The 24394-nt window shown below is 36.5% G+C and overlaps 1 protein-coding gene across 13 annotated transcripts in view; it reads right to left on the bottom strand.

Annotated features, from left to right (window-relative positions):
* Window positions 1-24394, bottom strand: part of KIAA1328 (KIAA1328 ortholog) — a 343523-nt gene that overhangs the window by 196792 nt on the left and 122337 nt on the right. For 9 of the 13 annotated variants that reach the window (XM_042963017.1, XM_042963016.1, XM_042963015.1 and 6 more), the window contains one exon: window positions 21284-21411. In XM_042963017.1, coding sequence (XP_042818951.1) covers window positions 21284-21411 — 128 coding nt within the window. The remainder of the gene's footprint in view (window positions 1-21283; window positions 21412-24394) is intronic. The other 4 variants (XM_042963023.1, XM_042963024.1, XM_042963025.1 and 1 more) reach the window with 1 other exon arrangement.

Raw genomic sequence — 24394 nt, 5'->3', positions numbered from 1 at the left:
GAAAATAACTATGGCTTATTCCTGATCTTTCACCATTAAAAGTATAATATTATCTATAAGTTTTTGTGAGATGCCCTTAATTGGGTTAAAGACATTCTCTTCTAAGTTTTTGGAATTTTGTCATGAATGGAATTGAGTTTTCTCCAGTTTTTATTTTTTACCTCAATGGAGATGAGTGTACTTTTCATTTTTTGACTAATAGGATGAGTTACACTAATTAATTTTTGAGATAAACAACTTAGTTATAATGTATTATTTTTTATATTGTTGGATTGAAGTTATTAAAATTGTGTCAATTTTTTGCATCTAATTTATGAGGAATATTTGTCTGCAATGTTCTTGTAATGTTTTTGGGCTTGTATCAGAGTAATGTAGGTCTCATATAATGAATTTATAAATATTATCTCTTGAATTTTTTGGGAAATGTATGTAGACTTAGTACTATTTCTGTCTTTTTAGTTATTATTGAAGTACAGTTGACATATAATGTTATATAGTCAGGTAAACAACACACTAATTATTTTTATGGTCACATTGGTATTTTTTATTTTGGAAAGATATATTATAGGTATATCATGTAATACATAACTTTAGATATAATTTCTTGCATGTGTACGGGCTAATAAATGTAAATTTTTACATACATAATGAAAAAATTAATAGATTGTTTTGTACATGTGTAATGTCAATGGTCATAGCAGAGACTTTTACTAGCTACTGTAGACGACTTTTTCGGGTTTATATTGGACTAGAATTCAACAAAATGTACTTTACATCTTGACTTAGTACAAACATACATATATATGTAGCAGAAACCAATACATAATAATCATGACCCAGTATAAATTTATTCCATTCCCCTTTAGTATGCCTTTTTTTTTTAAATGCTGGTAATGGCTACTAATGGCCACAAAAGAATATTATGTCCAATGTGTTAGTCTCCAAACAGAAGTCAGAGTTCAGCAGTTGCCAATTCTGTGCCTCGCCTTCCTTCAGGTGCCTAGTGGAATGATGGTGTAGGGGCCTCTTTTATAAGGACACTTAATCCCATTCCTGAGAGCTCTACCTCAGGACCTAATCACCATTCCAAAGGCCTCATCTTGGATCCTGGGAAGATGGCAGCGTAGGAGGATGCTGGGCTCACCACTGTCCTGCTGATCACTTAGATTCCACCTACACCTGCCTAAATAACCCAGAAAAACGCCAGAAGACTAGCAGAACAGAGTCTCCGGAGCCAAGCGCAGACGAGAGGCCCACAGAAGAGGGTAGGAAGGGCAGAGAGGTGGTGCGCACTCCACGGACTGGCGGGAGGGAGCCAGGGTGGAGGGGCGGCCCGCCAGCCAAGCAGAGCCCCTGAGTCTGGCTGGCAAAAGCAGAGGGGCTGGACGGAGTGTGTTCTGACAGCAAACAGGACTTGACATCTGGAAGGTTATAAGCTAACAGCTCTGCTTGGAGAACTGGAGGGCTGGAGAACAACGGGAGGGAGAGTTGTTGAGCCCTGGACTACAGATCTCAGCTTGGCAGGGAACAAAGGCCCTCGCCAGCACCATCTCCCTCGCCCATCCCCCAGCCAAAATCCCAAAGGGAACCAGTTCCTGCCAGGGAACTTGCTTGCACCACGCAAACACCCAATGCTGTACTTCTGCGGATCCATCCCTCCCTCGGGTCTGACTCCCTCCCGGTGCTGCAGGGCCCCTCCCAAAGCAGATCACCAAAGGAAAAACGAGCTGACCCTGCCCCTCCCGCCGCTGTGCACCTTGCCAATCCACCCCAGCTAATACACCAGATCCCCAGCACCACAAGCCTGGCAGTGTGCAAGTAGCCCAGACGGGCCACGCCACCCCACAATGAATCCCGCCCCTAGGAGAGGGGAAGAGAAGGCACACACCAGTCTGACTGTGGCCCCCAGCGGTGGGCTGGGGGCAGACATCAGGTCCGACTGCGGCCCCGCCCACCAACGCAAGTTATTCAAGACGCACAGGGGAAGTGCCCCGCAGTTCCGCACCACTCCAGAGACCATCCAAAATGACTACACGGAAGAATTACCCTCAAAAAAACGTCCAGGAAATAACAACAGCTAACAAACTGATCAAAAACGATTTAAACAATACAACAGAAAGTGAATTTAGAATAATAGTCATAAAATTAATCGCTGGGCTTGAAAACAGTATAAATGACAGCAGAGAATCTACTGCTACAGAGATCAAGGGACTAAGGAACAGCCAGGAGGAGCTAAAAAATGCTATCAATGAGCTGCAAAATAAAATGGAGACAACCATGACTCGGATTGAAGAGACAGAGGAGAGAATAGGTAAACTACAAGATAAAATTATGGAAAAAGAAGAAGCTGAGAAAAAGAGAGATAAAAAAATCCAGGAGTATGAGGGGAAAATTAGAGAACTAAGTGATGCACTAAAGAGATAATAATATACACATAATTGGTATTCCAGAGGAGGAAGAGAAAGGGAAAGGTGCTGAAGGTGTACTTGAAGAAATAATAGCTGAGAACTTCCCTGATCTGGGGAAGGAAAAAGGCATTGAAATCCAAGAGGCACAGAGAACTCCCTTCAGACGTAACTTGAATCGATCTTCTGCACGACATATCATAGTGAAACTGGCAAAATACAAGGATAAAGAGAAAATTCTGAAAGCAGCTAGGGATAAACGTGCTCTAACATATAAAGGGAGACCAATAAGACTTGTGACCAATCTCTCTACTGAAACTTGGCAGGCCAGAAAAGGAATGGCAGGAGATCTTCAATGTGATGAACAGAAAAAATATGCAGCCGAGAATCCTTTATCCAGCAGGTCTGGCATTTAGAATAGAAGGAGAGATAAAGGTCTTCCCAAACAAACAAAAACTGAAGGAATTCGTCACCACTAAACCAGCCTTACAAGAGATCCTAAGGGGGATCCTGTGAGACAAAGTACCAGAGACATCGCTACAAGCATGAAACCTACGGACATCACAACGACTCTAAACCCATATCTTTCTATAATAACACTGAATGTAAATGGACTAAATGCACCAACCAAAAGACATAGGGTATCAAAATGGATAAAAAAACAAGACCCATCTATTTGCTGTCTACAAGAGACTCATTTTAGACCTGAGGACACCTTCAGATTGAGAGTGAGGGGATGGAGAACTATTTATCATGCCACTGGAAGTCAAAAGAAAGCTGGAGTAGCCATACTTATATCAGACAAACTAGACTTTAAGTTAAAGGCTGTAACAAGAGATGAAGAAGAGCATTATATAATAATCAAAAGGTCTATCCATCAGGAAGAGCTAACAATTATAAATGTCTATGCGCCGAATACCGGAGCCCCCAAATATATAAAACAATTTCTTACAAACATAAGCAACCTTATTGATAAGAATGTGGTAATTGCAGGGGACTTTAACACTCCACTTACAGAAATGGATAGATCATCTAGACACATGGTCAATAAAGAAACAAGGGCCCTAAATGATACGTTGGATCAGATGGACTTGACAGATATATTTAGAACTCTGCATCCCAAAGCAACAAAATATACTTTCTTCTCGAGTGCCCATGGAACATTCTCCAAGATAGATCACATACTGGGTCACAAAACAGCCCTTCATAAGTATACAAGAATTGAAATCATCCCATACATACTTTCAGACCACAATGCTATGAAGCTTGAAATCAACCACAGGAAAAAGTCTGGAAAACCTCCAAAAGCATGGAGGTTAAAGAACACCCTACTAAAGAATGAATGGGTCAACCAGGCAATTAGAGAAGAAATTAAAAAATATATGGAAACAAATGAAAATGAAAACACAACAATCCAAACACTTTGGGATGCAGTGAAGGCAGTCCTGAGAGGAAAATACATTGCAATCCAGGCCTATCTCAAGAAACAAGAAAAATCCCAAACACAAAATCTAACAGCACACCTAAAGGAAGTAGAAGCAGAACAACAAAGACAGCCTAAACCCAGCAAAAGAAGAGAAATAATAAAGATCAGAGCAGAAGTAAATAATATAGAATCGAAAAAAACTGTAGAGCAGATCAATGAAACCAAGAGTTGGTTTTTTGAAAAAATAAACAAAATTGATAAACCTCTAGCCAGGCTTCTCAAAAAGAAAAGGGAGATGACCCAAATAGATAAAATCATGAATGAAAATGGAATTATTACAACCAATCCCTCAGAAATACAAGCAATTATCAGGGAATACTATGAAAAATTATATGCCAACAAACTGGACAACCTGGAAGAAATGGACAAATTCCTAAACACCCACACTCTTCCAAAACTCAATCAGGAGGAAAGGGAAAGCTTTAACAGACCCATAACCAGCAAAGAAATTGAATCAGTCATCAAAAATCTCCCAACAAATAAGAGTCCGGGACCAGATGGCTTCCCAGGGGAGTTCTACCAGACGTTTAAAGCAGAGATAATACCTATCCTTCTCAAGCTATTCCAAAAAATAGAAAGGGAAGGAAAACTTCCAGACTCATTCTATGAAGCCAGCATTACTTTGATTCCTAAACCAGACAGAGACCCGGTAAAAAAAGAGAACTAAAGGCCAATATCCCTGATGAATATGGATGCAAAAATTCTCAATAAGATACTAGCAAATCGAATTCAACAGCATATAAAAAGAATTATTCACCATGATCAAGTGGGATTCATTCCTGGGATGCAGGGCTGGTTCAACATTCGCAAATCAATCAACGTGATACATCACATTAATAAGAGGAAAGATAAGAACCATATGATTCTGTCAATCGATGCAGAAAAGGCCTTTGACAAAATTCAGCATCCTTTCTTAATAAAAACCCTCGAGAAAGTCGGGATAGAAGGAACATACTTAAAGATCATAAAAGCCATTTATGAAAAGCCTACAGCTAATATCATCCTCAATGGGGAAAAACTGAGAGCTTTTTCCCTGAGATCAGGAACACGACAGGGATGTCCACTCTCACCGCTGTTGTTTAACATAGTGTTGGAAGTGCTAGCATCAGCAATCAGACAACAAAAGGAAATCAAAGGCATCAAAATTGGCAAAGATGAAGTTAAGCTTTCACTTTTTGCAGATGACATGATATTATACATGGAAAATCCGACAGACTCCAACAGAAGCCTGCTAGAACTGATACATGAATTCAGCAAAGTTGCAGGATACAAAATCAATGTACAGAAATCAGGTGCATTCTTATATACTAATAATGAAGCAACAGAAAGACAAATAAAGAAACTGATCCCATTCACAATTGCACCAAGAAGCATAAAATACCTAGGAATAAATCCAACCAAAGATGTAAAAGATCTGTATGCTGAAAACTATAGAAAGATTATGAAGGAAATTGAAGAAGATATAAAGAAATGGAAAAACATTCCGTGCTCATGGATTGGAAGAATAAATATTGTCAAAATGTCAATACTACCCAAAGCTATCTACACATTCAATGCAATCCCAATCAAAATTGCACCAGCATTCTTCTTGAAGCTAGAACAAGCAATACTAAAATTTGTATGGAACCACAAAAGACTCAGAATAGCCAAAGTAATACTGAAGAAGAAGATCAAAGTGGGAGGCATCACAATCCCAGACTTTAGCCTCTACTACAAAGCTGGAATCATCAAGACAGCATGGTATTGGCACAAAAACAGACACATAGACCAATGGAATAAAATAGAAACCCCAGAACTAGACCCACAAACGTATGGCCAACTAATCTTTGACAAAGCAGGAAAGAACATCCAATGGAAAAAAGACAGTCTCTTTAACAAATGGTGCTGGGAGAACTGGACAGCAACATGCAGAAGATTGAAACTAGACCACTTTCTCACACCATTCACAAAAATAAACTCAACATGGATAAAGGACCTGAATGTGAGACAGGAAACCATCAAAACCCTAGAGGAGAAAGCAAGAAAAGACCTCTCTGACTTCAGCCGTAGCAATTTCTTACTTGACACATCTCCAAAGGCGAGGGAATTAAAAGCAAAAATGAACTACTAGGACCTTATGAAGATAAAAAGCTTCTGCACAGCAAACAACCAACAAAACTAAAAGGAAACCAATGGAATGAGAAAAGATATTTGCAAATGACATATCAGACAAAGGGCTAGTATCCAAAATCTATAAAGAGCTCACCAAACTCCACACCCGAAAAACAAATAACCCAGTGAAGAAATGGGCAGAAAACACGAATAGACACTTCTCTAAAGAAGACATCCGGATGGCCAACAGGCACATGAAAAGATGCTCAACGTCGCTCTTCATCAGGGAAATACAAATCAAAACCACACTCAGATATCACCTCATGCCAGTCAGAGTGGCCAAAATGAACAAATCAGGAGACTATAGATGCTGGAGAAGATGTGGACAAATGGGAACCCTCTTACACTGTTGGTGGGAATGCAAATTGGTGCAGCCACTCTGGAAAACAGTGTGGAGGTTCCTCAAAAAATTAAAAATAGACCTACCCTATGACCCAGCAATAGCACTGCTAGGAATTTACCCAAGGGATACAGGAGTACTGATGCATAGGGGCACTTGTACCCCAATGTTGATAGCAGCACTCTCAACAATAGCCAAATTATGGAAAGAGCCTAAATGTCCATCACCTGATGAATGGATAAAGAATTTGTGGTTTTGGGCGCCTGGGTGGCTCAGTCGGTTATGCGGCCGACTTCGGCTCAGGTCACGATCTCGCGGTCCGTGAGTTCGAGCCCCGCGTCGGGCTCTGTGCTGACAGCTCAGAGCCTGGAGCCTGTTTCAGATTCTGTGTCTCCCTCTCTCTCTGCCCCTCCCCTGTTCATGTTCTGTCTCTCTCTGTCTCAAAAATAAATAAACGTTAAAAAAAATTTTTTTTTAAATAAAAAAAAAAGAAATTGTGGTTTATATACACAATGGAGTACTACGTGGCAATGAGAAAGAATGAAATATGGCCCTTTGTAGCAACATGGATGGAACTGGAGAGTGTGATGCTAAGTGAAATAAGCCATACAGAGAAAGACAGATACCATATGTTTTCACTTTTATGTGGATCCTGAGAAACTTAACAGAAACCCATGGGGGAGGGGAAGGAAAAAAAAAGGTTAGAGTGGGAGAGAGCAAAAGCATAAGAGACTCTTAAAAACTGAGAACAAACTGAGGGTTGATGGGGGGTGGGAGGGAGGAGAGGGTGGGTGATGGGTATTGAGGAGGGCACCTTTTGGGATGAGCACTGGGTGTTGTATGGAAACCAATTTGACAATAAACTTCATATATTGAAAAAAAAAAAAAAAACAAAGGCCTCATCTCCAAATAATATCACATTGAGGATCAGTTTCAACTTGCAAATTTTGGAAGTACACCAACATTCAATCTATAGCTTAGTGTTTCATCTATCTCTCCTTACAGTTTATCATTTGTTGCCTCAAGTAATTTGACGTTCTTTTGACAAGCATATACTTATCAGAGATAACAACACAGTAATTTTTTAATTCTTTTTTTTGTTTGTTTGTGTATTTTTGAGAGAGTGATAGAATGTGAGCAGGGGAGGGTCAGAGAGAAAGAGGGAGACACAGAATCTGAAGCAGGCTCCAAGCTTTGAGCTGTCAGCACAGAGCCCAATGCAGAGCTCGAAATCATGAACTGCAAGATCATGACCTAAGCTGAAGTCGGATGCTTAACCAACTGAGCCACCTAGGAGCCCCTATAATTCTTTACATTACTCAGTGCTCACCATAGTAAGTGTAGGCGCCACCTATCATCATACAACATTATTACATTATTACAATATTAACCATATTCCCTATGCTGTACTTTTCATTTCCATGAATTATTTATAACTAGAAGTTTATACCACTTAATCCCTTTTACTTATTTAGCTCACCCCCTCTCACTTTGCCTCTGGCAATCACCAGTTTATTCTTTGTATTTAAGAATATTTTGGGAGGCACCTGGGTGGCTCAGTCAGTTAAGCATCTGACTTCAGCACAGGTCATGATCTCGCGGTTCATGAGTTTGAGCCCCGTACCAGGCTCTCTGCTGTCATTGCAGAGCCCATTTCAAATCCTCTGACTCCCTCTCTCTTTGTACCTCCACCACTCTCATGTGTGCCCTCCCTCAAAAATAAATAAACATTAAAAAGGAGTACTTTTTGTTGTTGTTCTTTTGTTCATTTTGTTAGATTCTATATGTAAGTGAAATCATATAGTATTTGTCTCTTTCTGACTTATTTCACTTAATACAATATCCTATAGGTCCAAATGGCAAGATCTCATTCTTTTTTATGGCTGAGTAATATTCCATTGTGTGTGTGTGTACCACATCTTCTTTGCCCATCTGTGTATCTATGGACATTTGGGTTGCTTCCATATCTTGACTATTGTAAACAATGCTGCAATAAACAGGGGTCCATAGATCTTTTTGAACTAGTGTTTTCATTTTCTTTGGGTAAATACCCAGTAGTGGAATTATTGGATCATATGGTATTTCTATTTTTAATTCTTTGAGGAAAATCCATACTGTTTTCCAGAGTGACTGCATCAATTTACATTCCCACCAACAGTGCACAAAGGTTCTCTTTCCTCCACATCCTACCAATACTTGTTATTTTTTGTCTTTTTGACATCATTCTGGCTGGTGTTACGTAGATATCTCATTGTGGTTTTGATTTGCAGTTCCTTGATGATTTGTGATATTGAGCATCTTTTCATGTATCTGTTGGCCACTTGTATGTGTTCTTTGAAAAAATATCTATTCAGGTCCTCTGCCTATTTTTCAATTGGATACTTTTTAATGTTGAGTTGCATAAATTCCTTACATATCTTGGATATTAATCCCTTATCATTGCAAATATCTTCTCCCATTCAGTAGGCTGCCTTTTTGTTTGCTGATGGTTCCCTTTGCTGTGCAAAAGCTTTTTATTTTTGTAGGCCCAGTAGTTTATTTTTGCTTTTGTTTCCCTTGCCTGAGACAAATACGTTGCTAAGACCAATGTCTGAGAAATTATTGCCTACGTATTCTTTAAGGAGTTTTACGGTTTTAGGTCTCTCATAGGTCTTTAATCCATTTTGAGTTCAGTTTTGTGTACGGTGTAAGAAAGTCTTCATTCTTTTGCATGTAGCTGTCCAGTTTTCTCAGCCCCATTTATTGAAAAGACTTTTCCCACATTGTATATTCTTGCTTTGTCATAGATTAATTGACCATAAGCATGGATATATTTCCCTATCATGTTCCACTCATCTATGTGTGTGCCAGTACCATACTGTTTTGATTATTAGAGCTTTGTAGCCTATCTTGCTATCTGAGATTGTGATAACGCCAGCTTTGCTCTTCTTTCTTAAGATTACATTGGCTATTCAAGGTCTTTTGTGGTTTCATACAAATTTTAGTATTGTGAAAAATGTCGTCGGAATTTTGAATTGAATCTGTAGATTGATTTTGGTAGTAGAAACATCTTAACAGTATTAATTCTTCCAATCCAAGAGCATAGTATATTTTTCCATTTGTTTGTATCAACTTCAGTTTCTGTCATCAATGTCTTACAGTTTTCAGAGTGTGGGTGTTTCACCTCCTTGGTTGAATGTATCCCTAGGTGTTTATTCTTTTTGGTGTGATTGTAAATGAAAATGAGATTGTTTTTTTAATTTTTCTTTCTTATATTTTGTTATTAGTGCATAGAAACACAACAGATTTCTGCATATTACTTTTGTATCTTACAATTTTACTGAAATCATTTATCAGTTCTAATAGTTTTTTTTTTTTTTTTAATGGAGTCTTTAGGGTTTTCTATATTCAGCATGTCATCTGGAAATAGTGACAATTTTACTTCTTTCTTACCAATTTGAATGTCTTTTCTTTTTCTTGTCTGACCACTCCAGCTAGGACTTCCAGTATTGTGCTGAATACAAGTATTGTTCCTATGTTTTTATATATGGCCTTTATTATGTTGAGGTATGTTCCTTCTAAACCCACTTTCTTGAGTTTTTATCATGAATGGATGTTGTATTTTGTCAGATGCTTTTTACCCTTCCTCTTGTTAATCTATCACATGGATTTGCAAACCTGAACTACCCTTGTATCCCTGGAATAAATCCCACTTGATCATGGTGAATGATAATTTTAATGTATTGTTGAATTCAGTTTGCTGATATTTTGCTGAGGATTTCTGCATCTATGTCCATCAGGGATATTGGCCTGTAGTTTTCTTTTCATACTATTTATTTCTTAAATGAATAATAACATTTGGTAGCATATACCAGTGAGGCCATCTGAGCCTAATGTTTTATTTGTGGGAAGACTTTAGCCTCAAATCAATTACTTTTATAGGGCTATACAGGTTATCTATTTCTAGTTAAGTAAACTTTGGTAGTTTGTGTTTTTCAAGGAATTTGTCCTTTGTATGAATTGGCAAATTTATCAACATAAAGATGTCCATTAAACAACCTTGTTTTCCTTTCAACATCTGTAGAAACTGTAGTAATGCTATATATTCCATTCTCAATTTTGATAATTGGTGGCTTCTCTCTCTTTTTTTTTTTCTTGACCAGTCTGCTTAGAGGTTTACCAACTGTATGGATCTTCTCAAAGAACCATGTTTTGGTTTCAATGACTTTCTCTGTCTTTTTAGTTTTCTATTTCCTTGATTTCTGCTTCACTTTTTTCTTATTTTCTGCTTACTTTGGACTTAGTTTCTCTTTTTGTACTTTCTTAAGGCAGAAGCCGAGATAACTTATTTGAAACGTTTTTTTCTGATATAGACAATCTTATATGCTTCTAAGTACTGCTTTATCTGTATCCCACAAATTTTGATATTTGTGTTTTCACTTTGATTCAATATACATTATAATTCCCCTTTTATTTCTTCTAGGACCCATGGGTTATTTAGACATTTGTCATTTAGTTTACAAATACTTGGTGATATCAGAGACAAATTTCTGTTGTGAATTTCTAATTTAATCCCATTGTGGTCACAGAAGTACCTTGAATAAATTGAATTATTTTAAACTTATTGTGACTTGTTGTATGACGCAGAATACAAATTATCTTATCAAACATCTGTGTATACTGGAAAAAACTGCATTAGACTATTGGGTGTTTTCTTTAAAAGTCACATCAAATTGGCTAATGTAATTTGTTCTTTACATCCTTTAATAATTTTCTGCTAAATCGTTCTACCAATTATTGAAAGAAGGGTATAAAATATCTGACTAAAATTGTCAATGTATCCATTTCTCCTTGCAGTTTTATCATTTTTTGCTTCACATATTTTGAAACTGTTATTAAGTACATGAACATTTAGTATTATTATATTGCCTTGATGAATTGAATACTTTAGCATTATGAAATGACCTTTTTTCTGAAATATTCTTTGCTCTGAAATGTAAATCATCTGATATTAACTTAGCGAGTCCAACTTTCTTTTTATTAATATTAGTATGGTACACCTTTTTTCCCCAACTTTTTACTTTTAATTTTGCTATTTGTTTCCTATTTGTCCCTTTGGTTTTTTGTTCCCTTTTCCCTCTTCTGACTCCTTTTGGATTATTTTTTATGATTCCATTCAATCTACTCTGTTAATAGCTATAACTTTTTGTCATATTATTTTGGGGACTAATTTAGAGTTTATAACAAGTACCTTTAACTTTTCATAGTCTACTTTGAAAGGATATTTGTCTTTACAGATATTGTATAAGACCTTCCAATAGTATGTTAATTATCCTCACCTAGTCTTTGTACTACTGTTACACATTTTGCTTCTACATATTATAAACTCCATGGTATATTACCTTTCTTAAAAATATATATTTTACCCTTAAACATAATAAAACAAAGAATTCTTATACAAACTTACCCTTAATAATACAAAGAATGTTATTTTATATTTACTCACATAATTAGCATTTCTAGGATTCATTATTTTATGTAAATCTATATTTCTAATATTATTTCTTGTGGTTTGAAAGACTTCTTTTAACATTTCATGTAATGCAGGTTTGTGGATGAAGAATTTTTTTGAGCTTTCATTGTCCAAAAAGTCTTTATTTCACCTTCAGTTTTGAAAGATACTTTTTGTTCAGTATAGAATTCTAATGACAATTTTTTTTCTTTCAGTAATTTCAAGATTTCATTCCACTGTCTACTGGTTTGTATTATTTGACCAAAAACAAACAAACAAACAAAAACTGCTTTCATTTTCATCTTTCTCTTTATGTGCCATGTTTTTTTTTCCTCTTACTGCTTTTAAGAATTTTTCTTTATCACTGGTTTGGTTTTAAGTAATTTGATTATGATGTGACTTCACAGAGTCTTCTCCATCTATTTTGTGCTTTTAATTGATTGATCCTCTTAGATCTGTGGGTTTATAGTTTTCATAATACTGGAAAAATTGGGGGTCATTGTTTGTTCAAATATTTCTTTTTCTACTCTGCCCCTCTCCCGGAGCCCATTTGGGAACTCAATTACACATATATTTGGCTGTCTGAAGTTCTACAGCTAACTTAGGCTCTGTTCCTTTTCTTTCAGTCTCTTCTTCTTGTTCTTCTTGTTCTTATTCTTCTTGTTCTTGTTGTTCTTCTTGTTGTTCTTGTTCTTCTTGTTCTTGTTCTTGTTCTTCTTCTTCTTCTTCTTCTTCTTCTTCTTCTTCTTCTTCTTCTTCTTCTTCTTCTATCTCTGTTTAATTCTCAGTAGTTTCCATTACTGTGTCCTTATTTTACTAATCTTTTCCTCTGCAATGTTAAATTCCCTGTTAATGCCTTCCAGTGTATTTTCCATTGCAGTTAGTCTCTACAAGTCTGATTTAAGACTTTAACAATATGTATTGCTTCTAGTTAACAAGCTCATGTTTCCTTAACTTCTTGAAAATATGTGTTGCAATACAGTAAAAATAACCTTAGGGTTGTTGTCTATTAATTGTATAGTCTGTGTCATTTCTGGGTTGGTTTTCGTGGATTTCGTCTCACCTGGGGTCATACTTTCCCCCGTTATAGGGCTGGTAATTGTTGTTGTTGTTTTTTTCAGTAATTTTTGACTGGATGTTAAGCATTGTGAATTTTAACTTTTTGGTTGCTGGATATTTCGATATTTATTCTTGAGTGATAAATACGCTTTATGCTTTATTTTCTGTGCAGTTAACTTGGAAATATGTCCTGCCAAATATTGCTTTTCAGCTTTTTTTAGGGAAAACCACAGCATCCTTTAGTCTAGGGCTACTTTTGCCCTCTACTGAGAAAATGGCCTCCTGAGTACTGCATCTGATGCCATTTTGGCTGGTAGAAACAATATCAATTCACAGCCTTATGCAGTAAGTTCCAAGGATTTTTCCTCTTCTGGTGGTTCTTTTTCCCGACACATTAAGTTTTCTCATACTTATGCATTAATCATTATTTGGAGATGCCAAACTGGTCTCATAAACTGTTCTCATGACCTGTTTATGTGCCTTTCCTCTTACTGAGTTTTATTCTTTCAACAGGCATGTTGTACCTCTATTTTTCTTTTTATATTATAATATTCTCAAAGGGCTCATCCATGTATGCCCTATCCACTCTATCACATAGCCTTGTTATTTTCTGAAATTTTAATTTCCTTTTCCTTGTTAAATTGTCTTTTGAGATTATATGATGCATGAGGGCAGGATCTATACCCAGAACACTCAAAACAGTAGGCACATAGGCATTCAATAGACATCTGCCAAATTAATAATTCCACCTTTACCTATCTGTTCCACTTATTTTTTTTATATGTTAAAGTTAATCTTTACACATTGACATGAGTCTTAACATTTCAATCAGATAATGAGTGTTATTACTATAATGACAAGATTAACCAATCAAATAATGTACTAAGGCTCAAAATCACATTAATTTGAAAGAAGCAGAAAACAGGTTAGCAAGGGTTCAACTAAAAAGTTAACAAGGGAAGAAATAATTTAATGTTCACTGAACAATAAAAAACTATAAAAATCAGACAGCAGGGTGTTTGAAATATAGCTTAGTTAACAGGCACGTGCAGGAAGATAAGTTACGCAAAAGTCTGAGTCCATAAATAGAAGGACAGCCAAATACGATGCTTTTTGAAGTATTATCTGTTTACCTGGAGGGTGTGTCAAATATCTTTGTCAGTAACATTTGATATATAAATGTCAGTATTCCCATCCAAAATGGGGGAAAGGGTATTTAGGATTTCTTCCAGCTGGTACCTTGGTCCTTTGAACAAAAGCCTAGCTCTGGCAGAGTGCAGATAGACAGTAGACTGATTATCAGTGTAGTAATAAAATGTGACCCAGTTGCCTCTCTCCTGCGCTTAGATGTCGTATCTGAACGTGTTGATGCTAACTCTGCAAAATCAAGTACTACTACTCTGGCTGCTTCTATTCTGCAGTCAATGGAACTGGTTCCAGATCAAGACTTTCTGTTCCATGAGTAAAAATTCATTCAAACTTGGGCTGAGACAATCTATGTTTAATTGTAGTCAAACCACAAACAAAATTTAACCATCTTAACCATTTCTAAGGGTACAACACAGTACTGTTTATCATATACATTGTTGTAAAACACAACTCTGGAACCTTTTCATGTTGGAAAAGTAAAACTCCGTATCCATTGAAAACTAACTCCCCTTCTCCCCACCTCACCCCCCAGCGCATCCACTATTCTACTTTCTGTTTACAATAGTTTGATTTTTTTTATTTTAAAGTTTATTTTTGAAAGAGAGACAGAGAGAGAGAGAGATTCCCAAGCAGGCTCCACACTGAGCGTGGAGCCCAATGCAAAGCTTGATTCCACGAACCACAAGATTATGACCTGAACCAAAGCCAAGAGTTGGACACTTAACCGATTGAGCCACTCAGGCACCCCAAGAATTTGGCTATTTTAAACACTTCATATAAGTGGAATCATGTAGTAATGAGACAATCTGTTTGGTATTAGATTCTCTTTCCTATTACATGCCCTATGACAGCTAGCACAGTCTTAGAGCCACTTGAAAGAAATTAAATAGACTTCTGAGATGTAGGACTGAAAAATAATGTCAAAAAGTCAGATACAAAGTAAACATTGACTCCAAAAAGACTGATCATAAACCTAAGTTGTTCAACATATTTTGACCATGTATCCCAATCATATCCAATATAGAGAACATACAAAGTTTAACATTTTTAATACTACATTATCAGTTTAAATACTTTTGAGATTTAATTTTGAATCTATAACCTACCAGTAGAAAGCCTATTTCTTCAAGTTAATAGCCAAGTATTAATGTCTAGATTGCACTGAAAAATAGACTTTCTGGTTTGAAACTAATTGTGTAATATCCAAGTATGTGAAAGACTGTATACTCAGTACCAATTATAAAGCAATTTGATTTGAAAAAATTAACACAATAGTAAATATATGTCTTTCATGTTGATTTGGTTTTCAGTGTTTAAGAGACTTATAGTATATCACCAAGTAATTATTTATTATTATTCAATTTAGCCTGATTTGAAGATCTGATTTAGGTATGCAGGACTTTCAATGGAGTATATAGAGACTGATCTCTCCTCTCAAAATGGTAGGAAATGGTCCATAATAATTTGTATAGTTGTCTGAATAAATAATAAAAAGACCATAATAAATAATGGGTAAAACATACTGAAAAGTAAAATACTGTTCACAGTGGCACCAAAATTCAATAGGCACAGTCATCTTAGGATTCAAAATTCATGCACAGTAGGCCATATGCAGTCAACAAAGTTTGCCTGGACTTGAGACCTTCATTATCATTATGATTCATACCATTGGACCACACTTTAATATTAATTCCCCTCGAAGAGAGATTCTTTGCAACATATAATAATAGAAATTTATTAAGTTCACCTACCTGTCAAGGGTAGCATTTCTTATATTTTTCCTTGGCTATTAAAAGTATATATTTTATTGATGAGCATTATTTCTTGACTTAAGGTTACTGCTGTTAAGGTGGATTTGGGAAGCAGCTCTAGAAGCACACTGAATTTACCAGCAAGACACCCAGACATTTTGAAATGGTCTTAATATGGCTCTGAAAAGCACAGCTCTAGGTACTATTCTAGGATCTCTTGATTCTGTAGTCACTTGAATCTCAGAATATCTGCTAGATTTTTTCTTTCTTGTTAAGGATTTATGCACCATAAAAATAATACTTTTATCCTCATTTAAAGACAATACTTCTGCTTACTATTCATTACATAAGACTAAATGATATACTGTGCCAGTGTTCAAAAGTTCAGGTGCATAAAATATGCGTAAAAAACACTGCACCTAAAGAAACAAACAAACAAACAAAAAATGCCTGAAAATAATCACAGAACAGGAAGTAGTTCTATGCCCTATGCACAACAAAAACTCTTTTAACAAAACTATACTGACAACAATAGGAACCACCAAAAAACATTAAACATGTACTTAGTAATGATTTATCTTTCCTATATTTCAAATTCTGTTTAGTACACGACCCAGATTCAAACTAAGAAACATGGAACAAGTCATCATGGACAAAATGGAAAAGTTTCTATAAAAGGGCTTTTACCAGATCAGATCAGCAGAGATTCATTAATATCTATTGCCCTTGGCTGAAAAGTAATGATGAGTTTATACATTTTACCGAAAAGGGGAAATCTCAAAAAGATACCAAATATTCCTTTTTATATCTTTTTGACAAAAAAAAGGAGAGGTAAAAAAAAAATAGTAAGGTAGGCTTGCATACCAACACTTTTGAATGACAGTGGGAGAAGCTACTCAAAATGCTGCCTAGGCTTTCTCTTACTTTAAAGAATACTTTAGAAACACTGCTATGTTACACTTCAAAAATGGTAGAACCTGTCAAACACTCAATTGTGGTAAGAAAAGCTATATTCTAAAATGTACATTGGTCAAAACTATGGTTACTAGATCCTTCCACATCCAAGACCAAGGTTATATTGTGGGTAAGTATTATTTCTTAAGATAGGGAAATGGAATAACGGACACACATCAGTGAAATATCTTAATCTCAACAGAGCAAGTGAAAAACATTTCTAGAATCCATAATGAATCCAGGCTGAATGAATTAGAAAATTCATCTTTGAGGCACAGCAAGAAAGAGAATGAGGGAAAAACAAGGGAAAAGTCACCTTGTAAATGGAGTAATCTCTTTTCAAGGAAATGGTAGAAATCAATGAAGAAAATCACAAGCTAGGGCATTCTTCTGGAGAACTGTGGATTTAATAAAACTATAAGCAAAACCTATAATATGCAACCTGAGCCAGATGGCAAACAATGAAAGAAGAAACAGAATAAGTCTCTTAAAGTCAAGTAAATGCCTCATGCAAAATGAACTTCTGCCATCTCCATCACAAAATCTGGAGATTAGTTAAATAAAAAAACCCTTATTTTCAGAACAAATAAAATTTAATGTTTGCCTGATATTGTGGCTGTTCACAGTAAAAGCAAATAAAGAGTTTCCTACCATTTCTAGTATATTAGTGCTCTGATATTAAAAAAACGAATGTCAGGGGCACCTGGGTGGCTCAGTGGGTTAAGTGTCTGACTTCGGCTCAGGTCAGGATCTCACAGTTCGTGAATTCAAGCCCTGTGTTGGGCTCTGTGCTGACAGCTGGGAGCCTGGAGCCTGCTTCAGATTCTGTGTCTCCCTCTCTCTCTCTCTCTGCTTCTCCCCCACCCCCAGCACTCTCTCTCAAAAATAAATAAACATTAGAAAAAAACCAAACAAATAAGATTTAATCATGGAAACAGGGGCATCTAAAGGGAATTTTCAACATTTTTTTTTTTTAGGTATCTCAAGTTTTTCTTGTCTTTCTTCAAGAAACTATGGATTCAGACTAGTTAGGTTCACACCTTGATTTGCCAACTTGTCCCCTGCCTGACCTGGTAAGTCATCATTCTCTTCTCTGAATGAGTCTGAGCTTCTTCCTCTGTAAAGTGGGGCTCATTTCACTGGTTTATTATGAGGGCTACATGATTTACTATGTGTTCCGAGCTGAGAACTGGCACCCAATATGTACCATATAGGTATTTGTTAAATAAAAATTAAATGTTAAACCAAACGCTGTGATAGGTTCTGAATATATAAAGACCAATCCAATAGGATGCCTGTTTTTTTTTTTTTTTTTTAAAGCCTGATGAAGGAGAAGGGTAACTAAACAATGATTACAAAAGAACAAGAAAGGTGCTGTGATAAAGATGAGCAAAGCCTATTTGTGAGCACATCAAGGGGACATTTAACTTTACCACATCTTCATTCAGGCTCAGAGTCATCACAATGACGCCCCTCCTGACAGAAAATAAAACTGTTGACCAAAGTTACCCAATTCCCATGAAAGGGAATGACAAGGTCTTTACCTTCGTTCAGGTAAGAGAAGCCTATCACAAAGAACAAAGCACATACCATAAGAAGCAAGATGATAATCTCTACTTGGTATCCAAAAAGAAACTTATTTCCTCTCTAAAGTCAAATGGCAGAGCCTATAAGTGGCCTCAATTTCATTTTCGTTGCATATAAGACATAATGACTTAACTACCAGGCACTTCCAGAAAACATGGTTTTAAAATTTTCTCATGAGTAAGTCTAAATGAAAAGTCAAAATTTCTCTTTTTAGGATACTCTCTGTATATACTTGGCCAACATCTTCATTCTAGTATTAGTGATTTTTTCAGTTTTGTTCCTCAAAGTTAAGGTTAGAGAGTCGGTGTTAATTATGATGGGTCTCTAGTGAAAACTCCAAGAATCACTAGCATAAACATAAAACACTAGAACAGTAATACCTAAGAAAGTTTTATTTTCCCCCAATTTCAGAAGTAGATAAAAAGAGTGAGCCTTCCTTATCTAGAAGTCTTTAGAGCCCCATGCATGTCTTTAGAGCCCTCTAGTGACTATTTCTTCACTCTCAGTCTATTTCCTTAAGGTCCTAAGACTCTAAACTGACAATTGAAAAACCTTCCCTACCCTCTAATACGCCTGCCAAATAGGTTGCCCTTCACTTTTGTGGCCCCTGACACTATGCCATGCAGCGGGAAGGAGTGGAAATACAAAAGCAAAGGTCAGAAATCTGATACTTTATGCTACAATTTTCTCTAGCCCACCCAAAAACAATAGACAAGGACCACCTTAAAAACTGCCTTCCCTGGGTGCCTGGGTGGCTCAGTGGGTTGAGCAGGCAGAGTGTCAGACTCTTGATTTAGGCCTTGGTCCTGATCCCAGGGTTCTGGGATCACCCATCCTGTCCAGCTCCACACCGTGAGTGGAGCCTGCTTATGATTCATTCATTCTCTCTCTCTCTCTCTCTCTCTCTCTTCCTCTGCCCCTCTCCCCTGCCCACTAAGAAACAAACAAACAAACAAAAACTCCTGTCTGCCCTGTTTTCCAAGTGGCAGGGAAAACCCAGATAGGATTTTCCAGATAGGATCCAGATATCAAGATTAGCTGCCACTTTCCTCTGCCTCATTTTACACTGTAGGTTTTTTAGAAAACAGAACAAAAGAAAATATTTCAAATTAGAATACAAATAAACCATTCATACTTTGGCCATTTCCTTTTTTTTAAGTTTATTTATCTGTTTTTAGTAATCTCTAACCCCAATGTGGGGTTCAAACTCACAATCCCAAGATCAATGCTCTACTGACTGAGCCAGCCGGGCAAGGCCATTTCTTATAAATGTTGTGACTTCAAAAAAAAGGATATGCCGAAAGTCTGAGCTACACAACGTTCCAGCAAGTTATACTATTATATTATTTTAACCTTTCCATATGTCTACACTTAAGTTCATAACTGAAATTTTCTTGATCCCAATTTTTTTGGTATATATATTTTCTCATCCAGTTAGCCAGCATACAGTGTATATGATGTGCTCTTGGCTTCGGGAGTAGATTCCCATGATTCATTGCTTACATACAACACCCAGTGCTCATCCCAACAAGTGCCCTCCTCAATGCCCATCATCCATTTTCCCTGCCCCTCTGCCTCCCACCCCATCAATCCTCAGTTTGTTCTCTGTATTTAAGAGTCTCTTAAGGTTTGCCTCCCTCTAAGTATTTTTGTTTGTTTGTTTTTGTTCTTTTCATTCCTTTCCCCTCCATGATTGCATCCACATTGTTGCAAATTCTTGGTCCAGTTCCGAACCTATCTGAGATCACTGTCTCTAGGCTGACCAGCAATGATGTTCCTTAGAAGGGTTGTAAGAAACCATTCCCAGGATCTGATAGTATTCAAAGGGGAAAGTAACATGTTAGCACATTACCCAGGCTTTAATATTTAATAGCAATGGCCTGGACCCTACTGCAGTTTTTTCTGCGATGCTTCAGTGTGTAAGATTTAATGTCCTCTTCACTTGAAGGTTTAAACTCACTTGGATATGAAAAGACAACAAGTATCACTGGCGAGAGGCTGAGAGCTTGTTTCACATCACAACTGGTAGGGTTCTGAAAAGTCATTTAATTACACAATATACACCATTTGAGGATATGTATGTATATATATACATATATATATACATATATATATATAGATGTTTACATATAAAGTCTCCTCTCTGTCTCAAAAATAAATAAACGTTAAAAAAAAAATTAAAAAAAAAAAAAGGGGGCGCCTGGGTGGCTCAGTTGGTTAAGTGTCCGACTTCAGCTCAGGTTATGATCTCACGGTCTGTGAGTCCATGAGTTCGAGCCCCGCGTCGGGCTCTGGGCTGATGGCTCAGAGCCTGGAGCCTGCTTCCGATTCTGTGTCTCCCTCTCTCTCTCTGCCCCTCCCCCGTTCATGCTCTGTCTCTCTCTGTCTCAAAAATAAATAAACGTTAAAAAAAAAAAATTAAAAAAAAAAGTCTCATCTATATGTGATTTATACATACATACAAACATGAAATCATGCAAAATATTTCAATTTTCTACAATTTAAGATTTTATGAGTCACCAAGTCACTTCTATTATTCTAAAAACGTAAACATGAGTTAGGAAAGGCTCATTAGTGTTTTCTGTAAGGACAATGCATAACAGCCCACCTGATCTTCATTAAGCAACAGAGCAATGGGGTTTTCTTTACTATTCCTGCTGTACTTTCATATAACTAGGAGCTTCTCACTGACCCACAGCCTGCTTCAAGTAACCATTCCTGACCTCTGGGCCCCAGGAACAGGAGGTGAAAAAACAAAAAAGAAGTAAAGGACACTAACTCAATCCCATGCTATATTTGCATGTTTTAAGACAACGTTATATAATGGGACTCGATACAATAAAGGCAAATGACTTACGACATCTTGCTGATCCATTCAAAACAAGAAAAGGTAAGAATAAAGCTGCTTACCTGTGGTTCCTGCATTCCAGCAGCACCAAGTTCTGAGAGGGACATGGTGAGCTTCTCCTGCTGTTCTGATAGGTATTTCTGATAGAGACTGAGAAGTTCTTGGCATTCTCTATACTGTAGCTGAAGAGGTGAGATTGCAAATTAAGGGAAAAAAACGAATAAACTGATTCAAACTGCATCTATCAGTGCTGCTTTTCAGATTCCAGTAAACAAAAGAGAGCCAAAAATGCAACCATATTTGGTGAGAGTGCAAGTAGACCAACACAGTACATATATCCACCAAAAAAAAAAAAAAAAAAAAAAAATGAAAACAATAATTCACAAAGAGAGTACCAATGGTCATCCTATTTGAGGAGAAATTTCTCTCTCAAATCTTTAAATTTGAATGAAAAAAAAACATGCAAAAGAAGGAAGTTAGACTCCTATCTCACCCCATACACAAAAACTAACTGGACATGGATCATTGATCTAAATATAAGAGCTAAAATGGTAAAACTCACAAAAGTAAATCTTTCTGACCTTGGATTAGGCAATGGTCACCTGAAAGCACAGAAAACAAAGAATAAATAAATAAATTGGACTTAAATTTTTGAAAAAGCATACACACAGAACAACTTTTGCTTCAAAGGAAACTATTAGAAAATTAAAAAAACAACCTCCAGGTTAAGAGAAAATATTTGCAAATCATACAGATGATAAGGGACTGGTATTCAGAATACATAAAGACCTTGTATGATTCAACAGTAAGGAAATGTCTAACCTAGTTAAACATGAGCAATGAACTTGAATAGACATTTCTCAAAAGAAAATATACATATGTCCAAGCAGCACAAGAAAATATGCTCAACATCATTAAACATTTGGAAAATGCAGATCAAGACCACAATATGAGATGCCACTTTGCATCTACTAGGATGGCTATAATCAAAAAGACTAACAAAGAAAAGCTTTGATAAAAATATAGAAAAATTACAACCCTCCTATATAGCCAAGGAGAATGTGACATGACACTGTTGCTTTGGAAATAATAATATTTTGTGCTCCCAAAAGTTAGACATTGAGTTACAAGACTCAGCGATTCCATTCTTAGCAATAATCCCAAGAGAATAAAAAATATATGTCCACACAAAAACTTGTACATGAATATTCAGAGTAACATTCTTCATAACAGTGAAAAAGTAAAAACAACCCAAATGTCACCAAGTGATAAATGGATAAACTAAATGTGGTATATGTATACACAGTATACTACTCAGCCATAAAAAGAAATAAAGTATTGCTATATGCTATAATATGGATGAGCCTTGAATACATTATGCTCACAAAACCAGACACAAACGGCCACATGTATGATTTTATTTATATAATGCCACTGTGGTGTTTTTTTTGTTAATTGTTTTAAATACCTATTCTAATGAACTAGGGGAAAGAATACTCAGTTCTAAGTACACGGGATCACAAATAAAAGTTACATTCATCCATGTTCACTTCCCGTACTCCAATTTTCTGAAAAATTACTTCAGATCCATACAGAGAGAAAGTACATTATTAGTGTATGCCAGCAGCTGGGGGAGGGAAATAGGGAACAAGTACTAATGGGTATCATTTCGGCAGGGGGGCAGGGGGTGGGTAGGTAATGAACATGATCTGGAATTAGATAGTTGTGCTTGCATAGCTTTGGGAATATTCTCAAAACCACTGAATCACACAATGGGTAAATTTTATTGTATGTGAGTTATATCTCAATAAAACTGCTACAAAAAATGCAGAGTAGAAGTGATAACACTTCTAATTACTGCCTGATTTAGGAAGAAAGTTCTAACCATATCAAACATAAAGGAATTATATTAGATTTTTGTCTTGTTTTTCTATAATGTCAGTTAAGTCAATGTTTCATTAATAAAACAGTCATCAGGAAATTTTCTGCCCATATACTTCTCTACATTTTTCACAGTCCAATATGGAGAACATAGCAATCTAACCAGGGGTACCCTCTCCCACAGCTCCTCAAACTTGCAAAGTGCTCAAGACGAAAACCCTAAAGTGGAAAAGTCACCTAACTGCATAGATCAGGTGTATGGGAGACAGCTCTATCCAAGAGAGAGTTCTATTCCTTCTCATTTCCTCCCCAGGCCCACTTTTCTATCGGATCATTTCCGAATCTCCCCCCTCACTTAATTATGTATGCTGTTGGTATAAAAATTACTGTCCAGTAAGATTATCCTACATAAATACTTTTACAACTGGTCATCATGATTAAGGGTGGGAATAGTATTTCGTAAATGTCAAAAATGGTGACTGGTTTCAGTATTCCTTAACATTTTCATAACCTAATCATTGCCTCAGGGCAGGTTCTTGCTCTAATAACTTTTGCCAATCATGACTGCATAAATAACCAATTGCTTCATTATTCTCATTATTAACCTTTAACAAAAAGAAAGGAGCCACAGATGGTTTATAGAAGGGGAACGGTTCATAATAAAAGGATAGGTTACTAAGCTTAAAGAATACATTAATTAGAAGAGCTTATTGAATCCTCAGTATCTTAAAAACAGTAACGATAGAATGAAGTGTTCTAAATAAGCTAATATCATTTCAAAGTCACTATATGTCAGACCAGGCTGGTTTTTACATTGCCATGCTCTTTGGCAGTAAGCTTCAAAAGACGAGAATGATGTGTGGTGGTCCCAAGAGTCCCTGCCAGCTATGACGTATATAAAAAGAATGTTTGATACTGGTTGTTACCATAGGCAGTAATGTTTATAGTAGGTGGACGTATTAGCCTGGATGCAGAATATGAATTGTACTCTGGAGAAAGCCAGCACAATTATACAGCCTAAGAGGTAAATGTCAGCATTTGAAGACAAATTATAGGCAAATTCATTTAAACACACGCTATTCGGCAGAATATAAAAACAGGCAGTCCTATCTTTATCAATTTTTTATATCTGTCTTGATTCACCAGATTTTGCAATGCTCCCCTTTTCCTGGAAAATCCAAAATGTATGTCCAGGAAACACAGTAATTTTCCTTCCTCCCTAACACAATGAGACTTCAACCCTCCATCTGGAGAGAGAGATTTATGTAAGGAAAATGTGGGTAAAATGCTTT

Source organism: Panthera tigris, chromosome D3 (genome assembly GCF_018350195.1).
Source record: "Panthera tigris isolate Pti1 chromosome D3, P.tigris_Pti1_mat1.1, whole genome shotgun sequence".
NCBI lineage: Eukaryota > Metazoa > Chordata > Mammalia > Carnivora > Felidae > Panthera > Panthera tigris.
Note: the sequence above shows the minus strand (reverse complement) of the source record. Positions and strands in the feature narration are given on the sequence as shown.